This window comes from Barbatula barbatula, assembly GCF_947034865.1.
Source record: "Barbatula barbatula genome assembly, chromosome: 23".
Taxonomy (NCBI): domain Eukaryota; kingdom Metazoa; phylum Chordata; class Actinopteri; order Cypriniformes; family Nemacheilidae; genus Barbatula; species Barbatula barbatula.
In genome coordinates, this window is record NC_136786.1 from 1,016,071 (window position 1) to 1,036,673 (window position 20,603).

The window sequence follows — 20,603 nt, forward strand, 5'->3', positions numbered from 1 at the left end:
GACCCAAATAACTACCGCGGAATATGCGTAAACAGCAACTTAGGTAAACTCTTCTGTAACATCCTAAACAGCCGACTCACCAACTTTCTAAATGACAGAAACATTCTGAGAAAATGCCAAATCGGTTTCCAACCAAAAATACCGCACATCAGATCATATTTATACCCTTCATACTCTAATCGACCAAGAAATTAACCAAAATAAAGGAAAACTCTTCTCATGCTTTGTTGACTTTAAAAAAGCTTTTGACTCAATCTGGCATGAGGGGCTTTTCTTCAGCTTATTCAATGCGGCATTGGAGGAAAAACCTACGACATCATCAAATCAATGTACACGGATAACAAATTTGCAGTTAAAATAGGCAACAAGCACACAGACTTCCTCTCCCAGAGTCGTGGAGTAAGACAGGGCTGTAGTCTGAGTCCTACTCTATTTAACATCTACATTAATGAATTAGCTCGAGCTTTAGAACAGTCACCAGCACCCGGTCCCATCCTACTAGACACTGAAGTGAAATGCCTTCTGTTTGCAGATGATCTGGTGCTGCTGTCACCCACAAAAGAGGGTCTACAGCAACATCTAGACATCCTGCACACCTTCTGTCAAACATGGGCGTTATCAGTGAACCTTAAAAAGACCAAAGTTATGATATTCCAGAAAAGGCATAGTCGACAAAACCAACATCACAACTTTAAACTCAACAACGTGCCTTTAGAGCAAACCCAAAACTACACATATCTCGGTATAAAACATCAGTAACACCGGAAACTTAAACAAGGCAGTGAACGACCTGAGAGACAAGGCACGAAGAGCTTTTTACGCTATCAAAAGGAATATAAAAATCGACATCCCAGCTGGAATTTGGCTTAAAATAATCCAATCCGTTATAGAACCAATAGCACTTTATGGATGTGAGGTTTGGGGTCCCCTCACCAACCAAGAGTTCTCCAAATGGGACAAACACCCAACTGAGACTCTGCAAACAGAAATGTGTAAAAAACATTCTACGGGTACAACGCAAAACCCCAAACAACGCCTGCAGAGCAGAATTAGGGGGGGACTATATCCTCTAATAATTAAAATACAAAAAAAGAGCGATTAAATTCTATAACCACCTTAAGAACAGCGATACAGAATCACTCCATCTCAAAACCTTACGTCACCAGGAGCTGAACCCAGAGAAAAGTTGTCTCATCCAACTGATCTCAGAACTAACTCTAAAACCCCAAACGTGTCCAACTGAACCCCAAACTCCAGCCAGAATGAACCAAATGATAAAAACACAAAAAGAAAAATATCTCAAACACTGGACAGAAGCAACAGCTCAGCAAAGTAAACTTGAATGCTATCGGTCATTAAACAGAGAATATAAAGCGGCAGAATACCTCAAAAGCGTATCAGACCCTAAACTAAGAAAAGTGTTGACCATGTACAGACTCAGTGAACACAAGCTCACTGTGGAGACGGGCCGACACAGACAAACATGGACTCCAAGAGAAGAGCGACTGTGTCCACACTGCACACAGAGACAAGTGGAAACAGAGCTGCACTTCTTAACCTCGTGTCCAAACTATACGGACATCAGAGAAACATTCTTCCCCCAGTTCACAAACTTCCACAAAGACTTCAACCAGTTTCAACAACAGGACAAGATCTCATACATACTGGGAGAAAAGCCCATCAGCTCAAACCTGGCGGCGAGATACGTCAAGTCCTGTCACGACAGAAGAGCAACAACCAGCACAACACACACAACACAACACAACACAACACAACACACACAACACTGACACAACACTGACACAACACACACAACACTGACACAACACACACAACACTGACACAACACACACAAACTGACACTTATGACAGGATCCTGTCACTTTCACTAAGAACTTTTGTCAATACTTCGCACTTTTATGTCTGTATTGATGTGTACATATTGTTTCTTATATAGGATACTCTTATTTTATTTTATACAGAATGTTTATATTTAATCTTCCTGCTTTGGCAATGTAAAACCACTTTTTTATCATGCCAATAAAGCTTTTTTGAATCTTGAATCTTGAATCACAGAGAGAAAGAGAGAGAGAGACAGAGAGAGAAGAGAGAGAGAGAGACAGAGAGAGAGAGAGACACAGAGAGAGAGAGAGAGACACAGAGAGAGAGAGACACAGAGAGAAAGAGAGAGAGAGACAGAGAGAGAGAGAGACACAGAGAGAGAGAGAGAGAGAGAGAGAGGACAGAGAGAGAGAGAAGAGACACAGAGAGAGAGAGAGTAGAGAGAGAGAGAGACGAGAGAGAGAGAGAGAGAGAGAGAGAGAGAGAGAGAGAGAGAGAGAGAGGAGAGAAGAGAGAGAGAGAGGTTGTGACAAAGGAAATGATGGTGTCATGATCTCTAGTACCTGAATCCTAACTGATTTTGTGGAAGCACATCAAGTTTGTTGTGTTGAGAACAGAAGAGACAGACATTACTGCACTGAACAGCACTTACAACTGTAAGTACAACTTTTCCTGGTCAAGCATCGCTTCTTATTTATTTCTGTGCAGTAAGTTGTTAAACGTCGTTCTTGGAATATGAAGTGACCAGGCTACTCCTCGTTTGTCATCGTGGAACTGCTTGTATAATGTTTATTTTTTAACAGATGTCCAACAGCCCTCGGTCCTCCAGCTGTATATTTACACCCCAACATCCAGTCGGCACCCCTGTCTCTAAACTCCGACTCCACCGGACCGCCACTCAACGCCATGGCCAATCAGATATCTCAGATGGACGGAGGTTTCTACGGCCAGTCCATGGGTCCTCAAGGGCTTCCTAAATTTCCAGATTCCCGGAACATGGAGCAAGTGATGGGTTTGGCTTACCTGCCCTTCTCCTCCTGTCTGACCTCCACAAACAATGAACAAGAAGGACAGCAGGGTCACAGCGCTCAACAGGTACAATGCTCTCCTACTTAAGAGTCGCTTTGGATAAAAGCGTCTGCCAAATGAATAAATGTAAATGTTGAAGAATCCCAAATTCAACCTGTGTTCACCTCATAGTGAATGAATCTCACAGTCCAGCATGTTCGGCACTGCATTTTTACAGCTCTGTTCTTAAACTAGTGTGCAGCCTACATAGGTAGGATTTTATTCCTAATACAAAGATGTATATGTAAAAAGACAAGAAAGAAAAAGAAGAATTGAATCCCAGGATGCATTGTGATAAAACCCATTCAAGATTTACATTAGCAGACACTTTTATCCAAAGTGACTTACAAAGAGTTCAGGGAGCACTAAGCCATATGTCATACAGGAGCAAGAGTACATTAGGTGCTAATACAAAGTTACTAGTTTCAATAAAAGCCAGAACAACACCTGTTGAGAGAAGAGAGAGGCTTAGTTTTTCATGTCAAGTTTTCACAGAAGAGGTTTTAAGTAGTTTTTTGAAGGTTGTGAGAGTTGTGGTTGACCGGATCACATTAGGAAGAATATTCCACCAGGAAGGAGTTGTGAAGGAGAATAAACGGGAAAGGGATTTAGTGCCCTTACGAGAAGACAATACAAGACGCCGCTGGTTCGCTGAATGCAGGGTTCGGATAAACTGAATTTGTACCACATTAAAAACAACATTAAACATTAAAACATTAAATGAATTATTTCATGTGGGTAAGCTCCATTTAAAACACTTTGAGTGTCAGTTGACTTGACAAGTTACTGACTTGCAATATTTTCATGCGTTTGACCACGTTGTTTACTTTTCTTTGCGCAGGATTTCTCTCAGTTTCTCCTGCCACCTCCCGCAGTGACCCTCCGTCAGAAGCGAGGCGTCAGTAAAGACAGCATTGAATATCGCCTTCGCAGGGAGCGCAACAACGTCGCTGTGAGAAAGAGTCGCGATAAAGCTCGCCGCCGCATTCATTTGACCCAGCAGAGGGCGCTGCAGCTGCAAGATGAGAATCACCGACTGCAGCTGCACATCCAACGCCTTTCACACGAGGTGGACACGCTCAAACACTATCTGTCACAGCGCCACCTACAGGTCAAAGAGCAGGGCATGATAGGAGAGGACAACTGTTGAGAGCTTTTGGAGAGTGAAGGTCTTTTTAAACATCTCTCAATTTCCTTCCGAACATTTGTTCTGATTTGTTTTCAGTTCAGATTTGGTCTGTAAATATCTGATATAGAAACAATTGTGTGTGTGTTGACTTAATACAGTGTGATTGTTCATGCAGACCTGCTCTGAACGGTGGTCAGACTCTTTTTACATACTGTATATCAGCCCCGGACTGACCGTCGGGAGAACCGGGACAATTCCCGGTGGCCTGTCGACTGATTTGGCCTTCTGCCATTTTTTACAGACAAATGTCGAGACGTGTTATTGTAGCGCGAAAGTACTTCAATATTGATATTAATAGGCCCTTTTCACAGTGACGCCAATAACACAATAACTTCCATTTTGCAAAAAAAGAAGAACTTCCGTTTTGCCGACGCACAAGAATTTAACAGCAGTTACAGAAAATACGAGTGGTCAAGACATCGGTAAGATTATGATTGTGTTTTGTATCAAGCATGTTAATATTTTGTAACGTTATTGACTGACAGAACACTTAGTCGAGTACTTATCCTAGCACCTTCACTAACGCAAAAATAAAACACTTACCTTCATAATCATACGGGTACTGTTCAACAATGAATTTGTATCCTTAATCTAGTATTTGATTTTGTCATTAGCAACTTGTCATCTAGCCGTATTTTTGATCAACTCCATTCTGAAGCGCTAGCGGAAGTAACAATACACTGTTTCACTGCAGAACGGAAGATGCGGGACATCATGTGAAAAGGGCCTATTGAGTGCGAACCTCTCCGCTCGCACGCGCATTCATTTTGCTCTCGCTCATAACTGGACGTGCACCCTCAGATGAGGGCTTCGTATGCCGAGGACATTTGTCAGTATAGCACGCCATTAAAGACAGACATAAAGCTGGCTTGATGTTGGACTTTCAATTTTTGTGAATTTAGGGACGACAACAAAGTGACATTCACATTTCTAACATCAACAGCATTAAAAGGGAAAACAGTCATAAAGCAGTGCAGGAGAGATTATTGACAGCATGATGCAATTGATTCACTTCACACATACAATTTAAGCATATAATGTGTATTTGTTGTTTTATTATAAAACCTTGAGATCCAATAAAGCTTCAGTTTAAGATAGACTTGTAGTTTAAATCATTTAAACGTGCTTTGGTACATTTTAATATTCGTTTTCTTGAAACTTTCTCAAGCCAAACTGTATTTATTTTGCTCTGTCAGTTTAATTAAGCAATGATGTCGCATTGTGTGATGATTACAAAGCATTCTACATTTAATAAAAAATAGGATAAAAAAATTGATTTGTGGTTTCTATTTGTGGTTTGTGGCCTGGATGATTTCCTGGCCTGAATTTGTGTGGTGATCCGGCCCTGCTGTATATCCGTATGAAGAGTTTTTAGAACATTTTTCTAAAATCATGTTTTGTTTATTGTGCATTACAATTAATATCAATCAAACAGCAGTTGGTTTGTTTTGATTTAAGCCATAATGACTAAAAACCACTAACCAATGAAAAAACACAATAAAAACATGTTATCTAATTTTGGTGTGTATATATATATATATATATATATATATATATATATAAATCTACACTGATATATCCGCCAATAATAAGTATCGCTGTATTTGATTTTTCTCACTATTCGGCTATTGGCCGATAGTTTATAATCAGCTGATGATCAGGATGGATTTATGTCAATCAAAAGCAAACGGAAAATGCAATGAATTTGTGCTCTGTGTATAGAAAATGTTTAGAAACATCACCAATTTGATTTTCAATGTTAATAGTCATTCTTAATTATTAACATTCATAAAGTCAAGAAATATGAATTTATCTTTAGAATTCAGTTAATACAACCAATAAATTATCGGTATCTGCAGGTATCACTCTGAATAATCTGCTATAGGGATCAGTGGAGAAATTGGAGAAAGTATTGATGCATCTTTAGTATATATATATATGAAAAGAGTTTGGTTCCAAAATGAGAGAACTCCATTTAAAAAAAATCAAAAATCATGTCTTAATTATGTTATCATGTTTTAAATTGTGTTGTATTGTGTTAGTTAGCTGTATTTTTTGAGTTATTATGGCTCAAATAAAAAAAACTGCAGTTTGATTGATATAAATTGGAATGCACAGTAGAAGAAAATCTTTTTTCAAATTGTTTTAAAACGGAGTTATATCATTTTGGAACCAAACTCTTTATATATTTAATGAAAAATTAAGTGAAATATTGGTTATTGGGATTACTGGAAGTATCAGTTTCTCTTCTCCCAAGCCCCTATAAATGATCCAAAGTGAGACAAAACACATTTTCTACTATTTACACATATAGTTGCAAACATCTAAAGGGGGTGCAAATGCTATTACTTTGAGGACCATACAGATGTGGTAATATAGGAAGCCTTATAGATTCGGAATTGAGTCCCTAAAATCATTTTAAAAAATCACAATTCGTTTTATTTTAGTGTTTACATTTTTTTCAAATCAGTTGATTTCCAAATGTTTCATGTCAATTATTCTTCACTGAATATATTAATAGAAAACAAAAAGATGGCATGACCTCAACAAATGTTTCAGAATCTCAAGTTGCGTCGTTTTATACAAGCTTGAGTTTAACAGCCGATCGGCCATTGAAACTTTGGTTATTTGTAGAACCGCCCCCTGTAATCTGCATTGATTGGAAATGGTGTTATTGGCCAACACTAGAACAGAGTTACATCTTTCCTCTCTTCAAACGGACACCATGACACGGTTATTTGAGTGGGAAGGGTTCATGCCGAGCGCTCGTGGGACGGATGAGATTTCAACACTATGTGGGACAGTGAGATGGTGATAGAGAGCTTGAGTCTTCCTGTGGCTTCCACTGCAGGCACCGGAGATACTGATAGTCAGTGATAGTGGAAGTGGATGAACTTGTGTGGCTTTATCTCTGATGTTGGTGTGGCAGCGGGGTATCTAGGTGTAGCTGTGCGTAACAGCAGATGACTGGAGCTGATAACACAGACCTGCTGAAGCAGTGATGGTGGCAAATGCTGATAAAGGATGTGTCCACTGCAGTATGAAAACGTGGCCATTTGTTGGTTTACATGCCCGTTGATGTGAGCGGTGCTGTAGACTTTATGTGTTGTAAGTTGATTCTGTGGGGTAATCTGTGGTCCAGGGCCTGAAATCTGGCCACAGTATTAAGAAAGCGAGTGTTTCAACTGAGAGTCTGTTACGCAACACAGTGAAAAAGAACCAGCACAGATCCAAACACCGCTCATCATCACCATCATCACCGTCATTTAGGTAAAGAGTCCTTCTTGTTATAGCAACAAGCCTGAGGAACAGGTTGCCTTGCCAAGAAATCTAAAAATGACCAGAAATAAGCTGGCATTGAAAAAATGGCTCAGATGCCAATCCTAGTATCTTACAGTTTTGTCTTGACGGTTTCATTTAATATTTATATGGATATGATGATTGATACTTGATTAGTTGCCACTTGCCATGTCCGCTCTTCCTCTGGACCTCAATGGAAATAAGCCCTAGGGCTTTATTGTGTTATCCTGACTTTGTTTTGTTTCTTTTAATGTATGATGCAAAGATGTATCGTATTTTAAACAAAATGGTCAAATAAAATCAATTAATCAAACATCATTGGTATACACAGCTGTTCATTACAGATGATGTAATTTACTGAATAAGATGCCATTTATTTTAATACCCACCGTCTTTCTTCTTGGTATTTCCTCTTTTTGCTTTACGTCAGAAGCACTCGAGCTGGCACGAATAAAGCTGATGGTTCATTGTATTCAACGTAATAAAAAAAGATCTGATCAGATCGGTTGAACAAAGTTGTTACAATTTGTTAATTCGATTAGGGACAAATACTCCAGAATCTTAAATACGTCTTTTTTTGAAAACATATTTTTCTATTGTTGTTTGTATTTAACAAAAATATATAATTTGTTTAATGTTAATCATTAAAAAAACTAAAATCCTCCAGGTCAAGAAAATGTAATTGTAAGATAGATTTCAAAATATAAGTTTTAATAGAATTGTTGTTTTATTGATTGATTAATCGTCCGATCACATTGGATCATGAGATATAGTTGAAGGTTTTTACTGTAAAGAGCTGACAAAACTCTTTCCTGAAGATCAGATTTTGCAGTCATTTGTTTAAAGTATTTTGGCAAGCTGAGAGATGTTCTGAAATCAAATTACATTGGAACATTGTGTTTCTTGTAGAAAAAACAGGAATTACTTAACTAATGAAAATTTTCTTAATTGTCAATGTATTCAATTATTTAATAAACGTATTATAAATGTGTTATTCTCTATATTTTTTTATATTACAATTTATTGAGTTATACATAAGGAATTACAGCTTTTCGTGTATTCAATACTATAAGCATGTGGTTCAATGAATTTGATAATATTTGTTTCATAAGGGCCTAGGAACTGATATGTGAATAACAATAGCATGCTCTGGTAGAAAGGCAGAACGGTAAAATGATCACTTCAATCCGATTGGAACAATGATGTTGACCCTAGAACATCTGACGAGTATTACAGGAAGTCCACTTCTGTTTATAGAAATGACCAACACAGAACCATCAGTACAAGGCCTTATTGTTTAAATTGACCACGTTTCAGATTTTTGTGTTTAACAGTTGACATTGAGATTTCGTGCAATGACAAGATACTGTATTGTGGTAGTTTACTCATTTGGTAGACGGTTTTGTCCAAATATATACATTTGCATCTGACTACGTGCAATCCCCTGTGGGATGGAACCCGTGACATCGGCGTTGCTAGCGCCACGATCTAAACACTTGATGTGAAGACGATAACATGTTTTGTTTCTGCACACGTGTGGACATCACATGCTTGTGTCTGAGTATATTGTATACAGTACAGTGTCCAAAGGAATCCTCTTATATAATACCATGTTTAGTATTAACTAAAACCATTATCGAGTGCACTCATTCCATCCCATAATGCCTTCAGTTAGACCAACCCGGTGTCCAAATTCATTTACTCTTTCAAGATGACTGTGATTGAGAATATGGGCGCACACACACTGTATTAATAGTTTAGAGATCTCTTTCCTTGATTTAACGGCAAGAGACTTTTTTCCTCACAACATTCTGAGGTGATGTGGCAACATCTTACCATATTACTGTTTTAAACGTTTATCGTTGCATAACGTGAGCTGCAGACACGTTAGAAGGTGAAATGTCTCCCTCAAGCGGCCGCGGGTCTGTACGAGCGCCGAAGGTTTCCGATGTTTCTCGAGTGCGCCACTCGGATCCAGTCGTGCCAGTTTTTCCGCCCGTGCTTTTCTCTTCCAGCCGGAGGAACCGGACTCGTGTTTGTTTGATCGTCTTTACATTCGCGTGACGCTTGTGTGTGTGTTTCTTCATGTGTGGCGAATAGATTTCAGCACGTGTTAGTGAAAGAATGACGCGTTTGCGTCGCCGGATTTAATGCGCCGGACTGGGCCGAACGAGCCCGAAACACAGCAGCATCATTCTGGAGTTGTGCTGTGAGATCAGACCGTCATCAGATCAGCATCAGACGCACTGTATCTCCTGTGAAGCCGCCGGTGAGACTCTCTGATCATCATCAATCTGTTCAACTTTAATCAATAAAGTCATTTTAGTGGCAGGACACGTGACTGATGTTTAGCATTGCGTTCGTGCTTATATTCTTATTCTGTCTGTCGTTGCACTTATTTGAGCCTCTTTAATATCATCTCATATTTTGACATCTTTTGTTAGACTTGCAATACAATATGGAAAATAACGAAAAATAGTAAGAACATCAAACGCACTTCACCTTTAAGACTGTCTATTATCTGTCTGTCTATTCTATCTCCATCCATCCATCCTGAGGCCGTCTCTCTGTGTTTTTCTCTCCATCCATCCATCCATCCGTGTGATGTTAAAAGTGTTGCTGAAACAGAAATACTCAGTGCTTCCCTCATTTGATTTCATGCTTCTGTTACTTTCTGTCTTACAGGTTTTTATCTCTTCGTTTCTCTTTGGGCAGACAGAGAGAGAGAGACACACAGACACAGACAGGTGTCTCTCTTTCTCCTGTCTGTCGCCGCACGGTAGGGATCGGAGGATTGTGCTGCAGCCTCGCCAAACGATGACATCACCCTCATCCCTGCTGGGCTCGCCGTCCCCCTGCCCACCCCCACCTCCTTCTCTCCCTTCCTCCCCCACACCGTCGTCTCCCGCCCCGTCCAGCCTCACGCTGCCCCCCTCTCTGCCGCCCACCGGAGAGGTTATGGTTCTGGCCCTGGGCCGGAAGAAGCAGAGGCTCCTCATCGCCATGTCCATACTGCCCAACCTCTTCCTGGCGTTTCTGTTGTCCTCTGACCCGCTGCTGACCCTGGTGTCACCCTTCCGCTGCCGCCTGCCGGGACCCTCGCCCGTCTCTCAGGTCCCGAACGTCTCGGTGCGAGCAGAGAGAGGAGACGGAGGTGTAGGTCAGTGCAAGTGGGACGTGATGATCAATAACACAGCGTCTGGTCAGACAGACTGCGACGTGGGCTTCGACTACAACGTCACGGAAGGACTGAGAAATAATATTGTCACAGAGGTGGGCGGACGTTCATGAATCCTTATGCGTGATTGTTAACGAAAAGGAAAAAATCCATTTCAGCATTATAGACAGATTTTCTTTTGCTCAATGGCTAGAACATTTCACTGATTGTCATCATGACCGTTCGAAAGCCAGCTTCTCTCCTTTTAACTTGTGTTCAGCCCAGAAAACGTAGCTGATGAGTGTTAACACGTACTGTCGGTAATGCATATATCTCAGTTTCATCTCGACTCACATTTATTTAGTCAAGAAAAAACACGGTGAGAAAGATCAAGAAGGTTAATCATGTTTGCTCATTGTTTCCTCTGGTGGTAAGTGCAGTTTGTTGTGGCAGAGACCGGACGGATCCCCGCCCTGAACACAAGTTATGTGGAACCGGTTTGGTTCCTTCCTGACGCAGGTTTCTTGCAGCAGATGCATTCCATGCGGGTGTGATGTGATGGAAATATGGCCTGCGTTGCATTTCTGCTGCAGTGTTTTAATCTGGTTACACGCTGAATCTTAAGACTCAGTAAGCACACTGTTCAAACCCCTGAAGGACGGCGGAGATTTACCACATTTAAGGGAACGTTTACACCAAAATATCAATTCTGTCTTTTATTCTCTCTCATGTGATTGTAAATCTGTATGCGATGGAACGCGATGGTCTTTCTTCAGTGGAACGGAAAATAAGATATTTTGAGAAATGTTCATACAATGGAAGTCGGGCAGGTTCAGTGTGGTTTGATTCTCAATATCTCTGAAAATATCTTCTTTTGTGTTCTGCTGAAGAAAGAAGGTCACAAAGGTTTGACATGAGGAGGAAGAAAGGATGGAAGAATGTTATGGGATTACAATATTCTGTTGAGCCTGGGAGAAAAGTCCACAAAATGATATTTCTTCTGGCCGTCTCTGTAGTTGTTGTTGTTTCATTATGAGTGCAGGATGTTTTTGAATGGCTTTATTACTAAAAACAAAAGTCCAGACCATTTCAGAGAAAAGACCATTTCTGAGAAAATGTAGGCTTTATAGGCATGTGTTTAGGTGAAATGTTTATTTCATTCTGTGAACTACAATCAAAAATCTCCCAAATTTCAACTCAAAATTCAAAGTTTCTATTTGAATTTCTTTGCAGAAAACGAATACTGGTGAAACAGAAAAGATGCTCTGTACTTCTGTTCAAATCTCAAATACTACACACAAAACAAGTTAAACAAGACACATTGTTTTTCATACGCTAACATGAATTGTTCATGTGTCTTGTCATGCTGTCACATTGCTGTTGGATGACTTTGTCCCTCCTGACGTTTGATTTTGTTGAAATTCATCAAACACTGGCCTGGAATGACCACAACACATCTAGGAATGATGAATAAATGAACATTTGGAGCGCTCTCTTAAGTGTTTCGGCGGCTGCGTGTGCTGAAGCCGATGCGTCTTGCTCTTGTTTCAGTGGGATCTGGTGTGTATGCGGTACTGGCTGGTTCCAGTAGAGGAGGTTTGCTTCATTCTGGGTGTCCTCACTGGCAGTCTGGGTCTGGGCTACATGTCTGACCGGTAAGAAAGCGTCCGTCTGTGTTATCATTTCCAATCCATTTCAAATGTTTATTGAAGGCTGGTGTGTTTAATTGTAGATTAGGCCGACAGAAGTCTCTGCTGGTCTCTCTGATGCTCACTGTGGTTTTTGGAGTGCTGGTTTGTGTCTCGCCGTCTCCGCCGGTCTTCATCACCATGAGATTCTGTCTGGCTGCTGCGAGCGCTGGCGTTTACATCACGCTGTACGTCACACGTAAGTCAGACACGGGTGGAACGCGCACAGACGGTCGGCACTGGATACATTGGTTTGTGCCGTGGTGATTACAGGTTATGTAAGGGTGGGACAGGAAAACCACAGCACATGAGTAAAACGTGCCGTTGCTTATTCATATTACAGTTGGAGTTCTTAAAGGCACAGTATCAGAAATCTATAGAAAACATTTGATGAAAAATAGAGATGTGTTATGTGATCTGTATATTCATCAGCTCTTGTTTTACTGAGGGATGTTGGATCAACACAAAAAACTGTTTGTGTTTTATTTTGCTTGTTGAATTGTAGGAGTGGAACTCTGTGACCCTTCTCTGAGGTTGTTGGCGACGATGATGTCCGGCCTGATGATGTTTGCAGGTGAACTGCTCCTGTTGGGCGTGGCCCTCGGGTGTCACTCCTGGAGGGGTGTCTTGGGAACCGGAGCCGCTCCGTTGTCTTTATTTCTTTGCTATGGGTCAGTCGACTTTACACTACGAGGTGTAGCAGTGATTCTGTTTGCGTAAATTTCTTTATTTCCTTTTCCGCGTTTGTCCTTTTTTTGCAAAATAACTTCAGGGCAGGACTAAATGAAATACAAACCTTCATTTTCAAATTTCCTCTTATTTTCCACCCAAATTTCAGCATTTTTCAGATTCTGCAATGGGTGATGTAAACTTTTGACTTCAACTGTACATCTGGGACACGTATTTGATGTCTGCATTTACATCTACATGATGTATTTTTTTGCTTATCTATTGTTCGCTTATGTGCAATAAGTCTCTGGGACGTCTGATGTCAGATTAAAACAAGACTTTATTTAAATGTATTTATTTATACAGTTTGCCTTTTTAGTCTGGGTTTCTTTCTTTCTTTGTGTTTTAAAATGTAAGGAAATATAACAGTTTATTTCTCTTTAGTACCGTTGGGTTTCCCTAGTATGAGGACAAACACAGCAGACTCTGCGCTGCATCTCAACCGTTTATGTGCTGAAGTTTAAACTGCACCTCCAGCATCATTCAGAAATATTGATTCAAATTCCCAGTGAGACTTTGAGTGCAGCTCCATCACTTTAATGCTCCTCAGTAATGATGAATTGTTTCCGTTTCTATGGCTACCAGACCATCCCACTAACACCACGGCGCCACCGTTAGTTCAGTCATTAGTTTAGCAGATGATGGTATTACCCTGTCCAATGTTCTTTGAGCACTTTGATGATGTTTTTAAAGATGTGTTTGTGTTCAGTATTCCAGGGGTGTTTCCAGAATCACCACGCTGGCTTCTGCTCTCCGAGAGGACAGGAGACATGAATTCCTTCAATGAACGGAATGAGCGACCGAGAGATGACGACAGCTTCACAGGTCAGTATAAGTTGATGTATTAATGTTGACGTTCAGATGGGGCTAAACATCACTGATTTCGTGATTTCGAAGCAAATTGAGGATGTTCTCTTTATTTCACAAAAAGCATTTCTCGTTTGACAGAATTGGACACGGATTCGTTCTCGTCTCCTGGTCGTCCACGCCTGTCATTACCAGAACTGTTACGCAGCAGAAACATCTGGAAAAACCTCTGTGTGTTGGGCTTCACCTCGTAAGTCGTTTCTGTTTAACTTACTAATGTGTTGAAATGGTCAGATATCATTGACCTTAGCAGTCACAACGTTGTTCTTCATAAAGTATTTCTACTTGAGTAGTAAAGCTAGTGGTGACTTGACTTGCTACAGTCTTTGTCATTTCAGACTTTAGTCGGTTGTAGTCCAGTTACATTTTAACTTTTATGGTCACACATTTCTTCAAATATAAATGTCAAGGGTTGAACTGTGTCTTTTGTCAGATTTATCTCTCACGGCATCAGTCACTGCTACAGCTCCTTCAGACGAGACGTCAAGGGCACCACCCCTAGTTTCTATTGGACCTACCTGCTGTCTGTGAGTGCGGGGGGCGGGGCCTGGCTGTTGCTCTGGGCGACGGTGGAGAGATTTGGTCGTCGTGGAATTCTTCTCCTTGCCATGACCTTGACTGGAATAGCCTCTCTTATTCTGCTCGGACTTATGAACTGTAAGTGGAACATTGTTTTCACCTTAAGTCTTTGGGCAGTTTGTTTTGTTGAGTGTTTGTGTCGCCATCTTGTGGTAATAATGATGACATAAGAGCAACCCTTGTACATAATCCAAAGACAAATGACGAGATGCTTTCACAAATTATTGTTTATAGGTCTTTGAATTATGTGTGAATCAAAAGCTCTTGTGTAAACTTGCACATTCTTACCGTTGTTTTAATTCAAGTGTTTTTGGGTTATTTGGCATAATAAAAAGATTTTTGCTTAAAAAAGTGCTCAAAAGTGCTCAAAAAGATTTGGCTTCACTGTCACATGAATTTGTGTCCCTGCAGATTTGAGCGAGTCAGCCATGACGGTGTTTTCTATTTTGGGTCTGTTCTCATCCCAGGCGGCCGCTTCGCTCTCCATTCTGTTTACTGCTGAAGTCATGCCCACTATCGTCAGGTGAACACGCTATACCTGTGATAAAGCCTATTACTAACACACCGTCAGAGACTATGTTTACTACAAAAAAGCAGTAATAAATGGAAATTCATCAAAGTTTGTTGTCAGATGTCATGCTGATAATGATCTGTCAATCCTGTACTTGTGAGGCGTGCACACTGTATTTTAAAAATGTAAAATTGTCGAAACAATGCGAAATACAGCCAAGTGCGCTGTTGATCAATAAGTAAACAACATGTTTTGTTGAATCCCCCTTGGACACATATGAAGCACCTCTGACGGAAATGTTATATGATTTTAAGTGATTGAACAAATACAGCGACGCATGTGTATAACTTTGGTTTAGAACAGTGATGGTTCACTAAAAATGATTTCTTCCTCCTAATGTCATGTGTCAAACCTGTGTGGGTTTCTTTCTTCTTCAGAACACAACAGAAAATATTTTGAAGAATGTTAATAATCAAACAACACAAAACCACTGAGACATTTCTCAAGATATCTTCTCTTGTGTTCCGCTGAAGAAAGACTCGCAAACACATTTTACATTGTAACTACGGTTCTTGTGTCTGCAGGGGAAGTGGTGTGGGAGCTGTAATGGCTCTGGGTTGCGTGGGCCGCTTGAGTTCTCCTCTAATGGATCTGCGCAATCACTACGGCTACTTCCTGCATCACGTGGTCTACTCGTCTCTGGCTCTGCTGGCGGTTCTTTCCATCCTGCTGCTTCCAGAGAGCAAGCGGAAACCCCTTCCACAGACACTGGCCGACGGAGAACAGTACAGACGTCCTCCGCTGGTCCGAAGGAGGAGGGATAACGTTCCTCTTCTCGCTACTCCCAATCCAGAGACCTAGCTGTCCTGCTGCAACCACGTGCAGGATTTGAGGCATCGTCCTCTTACCTTTTGTAGTCAGTCCCAACACGTATCGGTGGAGTCGGTGCACATGGACTCCATCCTGAAGTGTGAGGGGTGAAGGGTTAGGATCTGCAGAGCGACACCGGCTCTGTGGCATAACAGGAGAACGGAAACACTCTTCAGTGCCAGTGGCTTCACCGTGAGACAGTGGGGTACATTTCGGTTCACCATTGGAGACTGACCCATGTAGCATTCAGTGACATATTAGTAATATCACACGGGCAAGGGCTTGAAATCTCAGTGGTCACACAAATGTATCTATCGTCTTTTGACACATAACAGGTTTAAGTTCTCACTCAAGATGGAAGAGAAAAGGATTGTGTTCTCTTGTAGTTTTAAACAAGTGAATGGAGGACTCTGAGAATTGTTAGAGAAGACAATGCTGGACTGATGCAAGAAGCCAGAATAATTTAGTATATTCACCACAAACCCCTTTGTTTCAAGCACCAAGGAATATCCCAGTTTTAGTACAATGCAAGCACTGTCGTCAACCTCAGTGACATCCCTCAGTTTGTAAAAAACTGTGTCAGCAATGCAAAACTGGATGTTAGTGAACCTGCAATAGTAATACATAAAACAAAAACATAAAACGAAACAATTTAAACGCTCTGCTCCATTGAAGACCTCTACCACCCATGATGTCTTTGATCTTAAGTTGTGTTGAACCTGGAATATTCCTTTTCTCTCTTTCTAAACACTTAAATATCGAGACTCCTTCAAATCCAGGTGAACAAAACATAATTTGAGTGTTGACACTTTCTGGATTTATTTGCATCTTATATCTGATGCTGTTTTGCCTGTGCCTGTCGCATTTTTAGTCAGGTTATGAAAAAAGAAGTATGGAAATAAGAGTTATGACACGTGCTCTTGTTAGATTCTTTAAATTGCACTTCATAGTAATTTGAATGATGATGACTACTTCTATGATAATCAAGGGCAATAGCAGTGAGATGAATGATAATTGCTCAAGAATGACAAAGTCATGAAGTAACAAACAATGCTGTGCTTTTATAAATTAATCTTTGCCTGATCTTACAATTTGATCAGATGTCTACAGGTCATGTGTCTTGTGTTATTATGATCATGTTCCAGATCCATTAAGCATAAATATATTCTTTCAAAGTCTATCTAAACTATAACAGTTCCTATTTTTCAAAGAAAAACTTTGAAACTTGTGGCCCATCATGTGACCATGATCATATTCACCACAATACAATTCTGGACTGCAGGGGCTGATTCTGGAAAGCTCTCAAGGTCAGTCCCTGTCTGCTGTCGTCCAGTTCATCACCATTCAACTGTTTATGTTAGACAAACCAGTTATCTTGCTTATGAGATTCTTGCCTGGCACATTTCACTTGTTACACACTCGCACCTTGTTAAACGCAGTGACCTTTACTTCTGGGTTGTCTTCACTTGGTGTTTCATCTAATCATAGTTTGTCTTTAAATGTCACACTGCTTGCAGCCATACATGTCTGTTGGCAAACACCTGAGTCCTAATAATAACCTTTTGGAGAATAGAGAATGCAATAACTTTCATTTCACAATGAGTAATTCCAATGCTTTTGATCTATGTGTTGGTCAATTTCGATCATACCTGGAAAGAAAACAAAAGGGCCAAATGGATTTTATGAGTTCAACTTCAGCAGTAAATGATGCCGTTAACAGAGGCTCATAAGCAGCAGATTTGGAAGACAACCAAACGTTTGACCCTACAGAAAGACGATAGCCCCCTAAAACAGATTCACAGCTTGTCTTGTGATAGACTGAGCAATGCTTTATACTTTCATCACCGCAATAAAACAATGTCATCCATCCCTCTTTCATTTATATTTATCTTTCAGTGAAGTGTTCCATAACATACGTGGATGTGCTTTTGTCTGCGGCTTAACCTGCGGGCGTCACTTTCCAGGAATGTCACAGGGTTATCTTTGTACCCAAAGACAAATGTTCGGACAATAATGTGGCTGCGAGCCAGGTCTTTGTCATCTGTGGCTGATTGACCTTGAACGTCACTGAACCTGTGCTAACTATGACAGACAACTGAAGCTGTGACATTTGAAACTTCTTTGTTGATCTTTAGGAATGGTTTCTGCTTCAATTTTCCAACATTAAAATGAATGAATACTGTCTACTATCTCAACTTAACTGCCATGTGATGTTTTGCTTTAAAGTCTATAACCAACGAGAAGAACAGCTTAGTCTACAACTCCACATAAACTCAACACTGTCGATGTCTTTGGTGTATTAAGAGAGAGACCATGAAAGACAGACAAGTCGTTGGTTGAATCTCAAGAGTAACTTTATCATGACTACTTACCTCTGACTCACCTCGTAAACAAGCCATCACTGGTAAAAAAATATACACAATTCAATTTGTCTTTAGGGTTAACAAATGGTTTGATCGGAAAAGTTATTTTGGATACAAATGGCACACGAAGAGTGTGTTGTTATTGTCATTATGGGATAGCAGTTGGCAGGGATATGACTACCATGTGAATGACCAGTGCATATTATTGGTTTGACTGAAATCTTGATGAATTTATGGAGCAGATGTAGACACAAGACAAAATAAAAGTTTACTCTTTATTGTGCTCTAATGGAGGAGTTTGATCCCTATCTCAGGAATCAGACGAGGAGCGTCTTTAACACAAAAGAAAGAATGTTTTGTCCGTGAGGAGTGTCTTGTCCAAGAGGAGTGTGTAAAGGGATTCATTTTCATTCGAGACGGTGACAAAGTCACTTCTGATGGCAAAGTTGAAGTTAATCTATACCACAAGCTGTTTGCCTCCATGCCACGCTACATTGATGCAGTAATTCATGCAAACGGAGGCCCAACTCAGTATTGAGTGCATAGAAATGAACATACTTTTCAGAAGCCTGACATTTCTGTTTAAAATACAAAAAAATTATTGATCTTATGTAATATTACAATTTTCTGAGACACAGAAATTTGGGTTTTCATTATCTGTAAGCCATAATCATCCAAATTCCACTCTATGTGTAATGAATATAATATATGGGGTTAACTTTCTGAAATGAGTGACAATGTATTGACCTTTTTCACGATATTCTAATTATTTTAGATGTACATGTAGTGGAGATATATTGTTGGGCTGGGAAAAGAAAATGGGACAGGGTGTGAGAACGGGGCTCCATGAGGATGGTTTGAGATATGAAAACGAGTTCTCAGAAAAAGTTCAGAACCACTGCTTTACAACATCAGGAAACATGCCTCTCAGCTACTAGTCCTAGCTCTGAATATGGAACTAGTCATGATATAACCAAAGTATTAAAATGTATTTTTAACACCTATATTGTTGATGATAAATGTATAAAGCATATTTTATTCATTAACTTTTGATGACACCATAAACTCAGTATATGACAAAATGTATATTATTTAAATGCATTTGTTATTGTAACCTTACCCAAAATGTTGAGTATTACACTTTCATAATATATTAATTTGATGTCTCTCCCAAGAAGACTAGTTCTGTATTCGGTGCATCACAATGGACTCCAAATATGTCCTCTTAATGTCCTCAACCCTGAAAAATAAAAAGATAAATATAAGGTTCAGGAGATAAGGTCATGTTTAAAACATTAGTGGTCAAGGTAAACACTTAAATCAGTTAAAAGGGCACAGCATGATGTAGTCATAACATAGATGGTGTTTCACCTTCAAAAACAAGAACTCTGCAGGTGTCTTCCTTTCAACTGACTGCATGAGACTTCATTCTGTAAAATGAGAAAATGAAAGAGACTAAAGAACAAAACAAAACAGCTTAGAGAAGATGTTACTGAAGCTTCTGCTTGGCTGGTTGAACACTGAAGGCCTTTGGAGAACATTTGTATGCTTGGTCAACCATGGTGACAAACAGGACAGTGCTGTCTAGAGGTGGAGCTCATCAAAAGCTAACACACCAATAATCACATAACCTTAAACCACAGTGCACTATGCTTGGGATATACACTGACCTAAAGGATTATTAGGAACACCATACTAATACTGTGTTTGACCCCCTTTCGCCTTGAGAACTGCCTTAATTCTATATGGCATTGATTCAACAAGGTGCTGAAAGCATTCTTTAGAAATGTTGGCCCATATTAATAGGATAGCATCTTGCAGTTGATGGAGATTTGTGGGGCACGACATCCAGGGCACGAAGCTCCCGTTCCACCACATCCCAAAGATGCTCTATTGGGTTGAGATCTGGTGACTGTGGGGGCCATTTTAGTACAGTGAACTCATTGTCATGTTCAAGAAACCAATTTGAAATGATTGGAGCTTTGTGACATGGTGCATTATCCTGCTGGAAGTAGCCATCAGATGATGGGTTCATGGTGGTCATAAAGGGATGGACATGGTCAGAAACAATGCTCAGGTAGGCCGTGGCATTTAAACGATGCCCAATTGGCACTAAGGGGCCTAAAGTGTGCCAAGAAAACATCCCCCACGCCATTACACCACCACCACCAGCCTGCACAGTGGTCACAAGGCATGATGGATCCATGTTCTCATTCAGTTTACGCCAAATTCTGACTCTACCATCTCAATGTCTCAACAGAAATCGAGACTCATCAGACCAGGCAACATTATTCCAGTCTTCAACGGTCCAATTTTGGTGAGCTCGTGCAATTGTAGCCTCTTTTTCCTATTTGTAGTGGGGATGAGTGGTACCCGGTGGGGTCTTCTGCTGTTGTAGCCCATCCGCCTCAAGGTTGTGCGTGTTGTGGCTTCACAAATG

The 20,603-nt window shown here is 40.4% G+C and overlaps 2 protein-coding genes across 2 annotated transcripts; both read left to right on the forward strand.

The window, feature by feature from the left end:
- Positions 1-2,433: 2,433 nt before the first annotated feature.
- cebp1 (CCAAT/enhancer binding protein (C/EBP) 1) lies at positions 2,434-5,349 on the forward strand. The gene is made up of 3 exons (XM_079447604.1): positions 2,434-2,498; positions 2,646-2,937; positions 3,752-5,349. The coding sequence occupies exons 2-3, from the start codon at positions 2,749-2,751 to the stop codon at positions 4,058-4,060; spliced, it is 498 nt and encodes a 165-aa protein (XP_079303730.1). The 5' UTR covers positions 2,434-2,498; positions 2,646-2,748; the 3' UTR covers positions 4,061-5,349.
- Positions 5,350-9,336: 3,987 nt separating this feature from the next.
- slc22a17 (solute carrier family 22 member 17) lies at positions 9,337-16,909 on the forward strand. The gene is made up of 10 exons (XM_079488065.1): positions 9,337-9,668; positions 10,085-10,672; positions 12,108-12,211; positions 12,289-12,443; positions 12,750-12,915; positions 13,683-13,798; positions 13,922-14,030; positions 14,274-14,497; positions 14,831-14,942; positions 15,515-16,909. The coding sequence occupies exons 2-10, from the start codon at positions 10,217-10,219 to the stop codon at positions 15,789-15,791; spliced, it is 1,719 nt and encodes a 572-aa protein (XP_079344191.1). The 5' UTR covers positions 9,337-9,668; positions 10,085-10,216; the 3' UTR covers positions 15,792-16,909.
- The last annotated feature ends 3,694 nt before the right edge of the window (positions 16,910-20,603 follow it).

Bases quoted from the DNA above. Each gene is read 5' to 3' on its own strand.
- cebp1 (XM_079447604.1), top strand. From the start codon at position 2,749: ATGGCCAATCAGATATCTCAGATGGACGGAGGTTTCTACGGCCAGTCC. The intron at 2,938-3,751 runs GTACAATGCTCT...TTCTTTGCGCAG, and splicing joins AGGGTCACAGCGCTCAACAG to GATTTCTCTCAGTTTCTCCT.
- slc22a17 (XM_079488065.1), top strand. From the start codon at position 10,217: ATGACATCACCCTCATCCCTGCTGGGCTCGCCGTCCCCCTGCCCACCC. The intron at 10,673-12,107 runs GTGGGCGGACGT...CTCTTGTTTCAG, and splicing joins GAAATAATATTGTCACAGAG to TGGGATCTGGTGTGTATGCG. The intron at 12,444-12,749 runs GTAAGTCAGACA...GTTGAATTGTAG, and splicing joins CATCACGCTGTACGTCACAC to GAGTGGAACTCTGTGACCCT.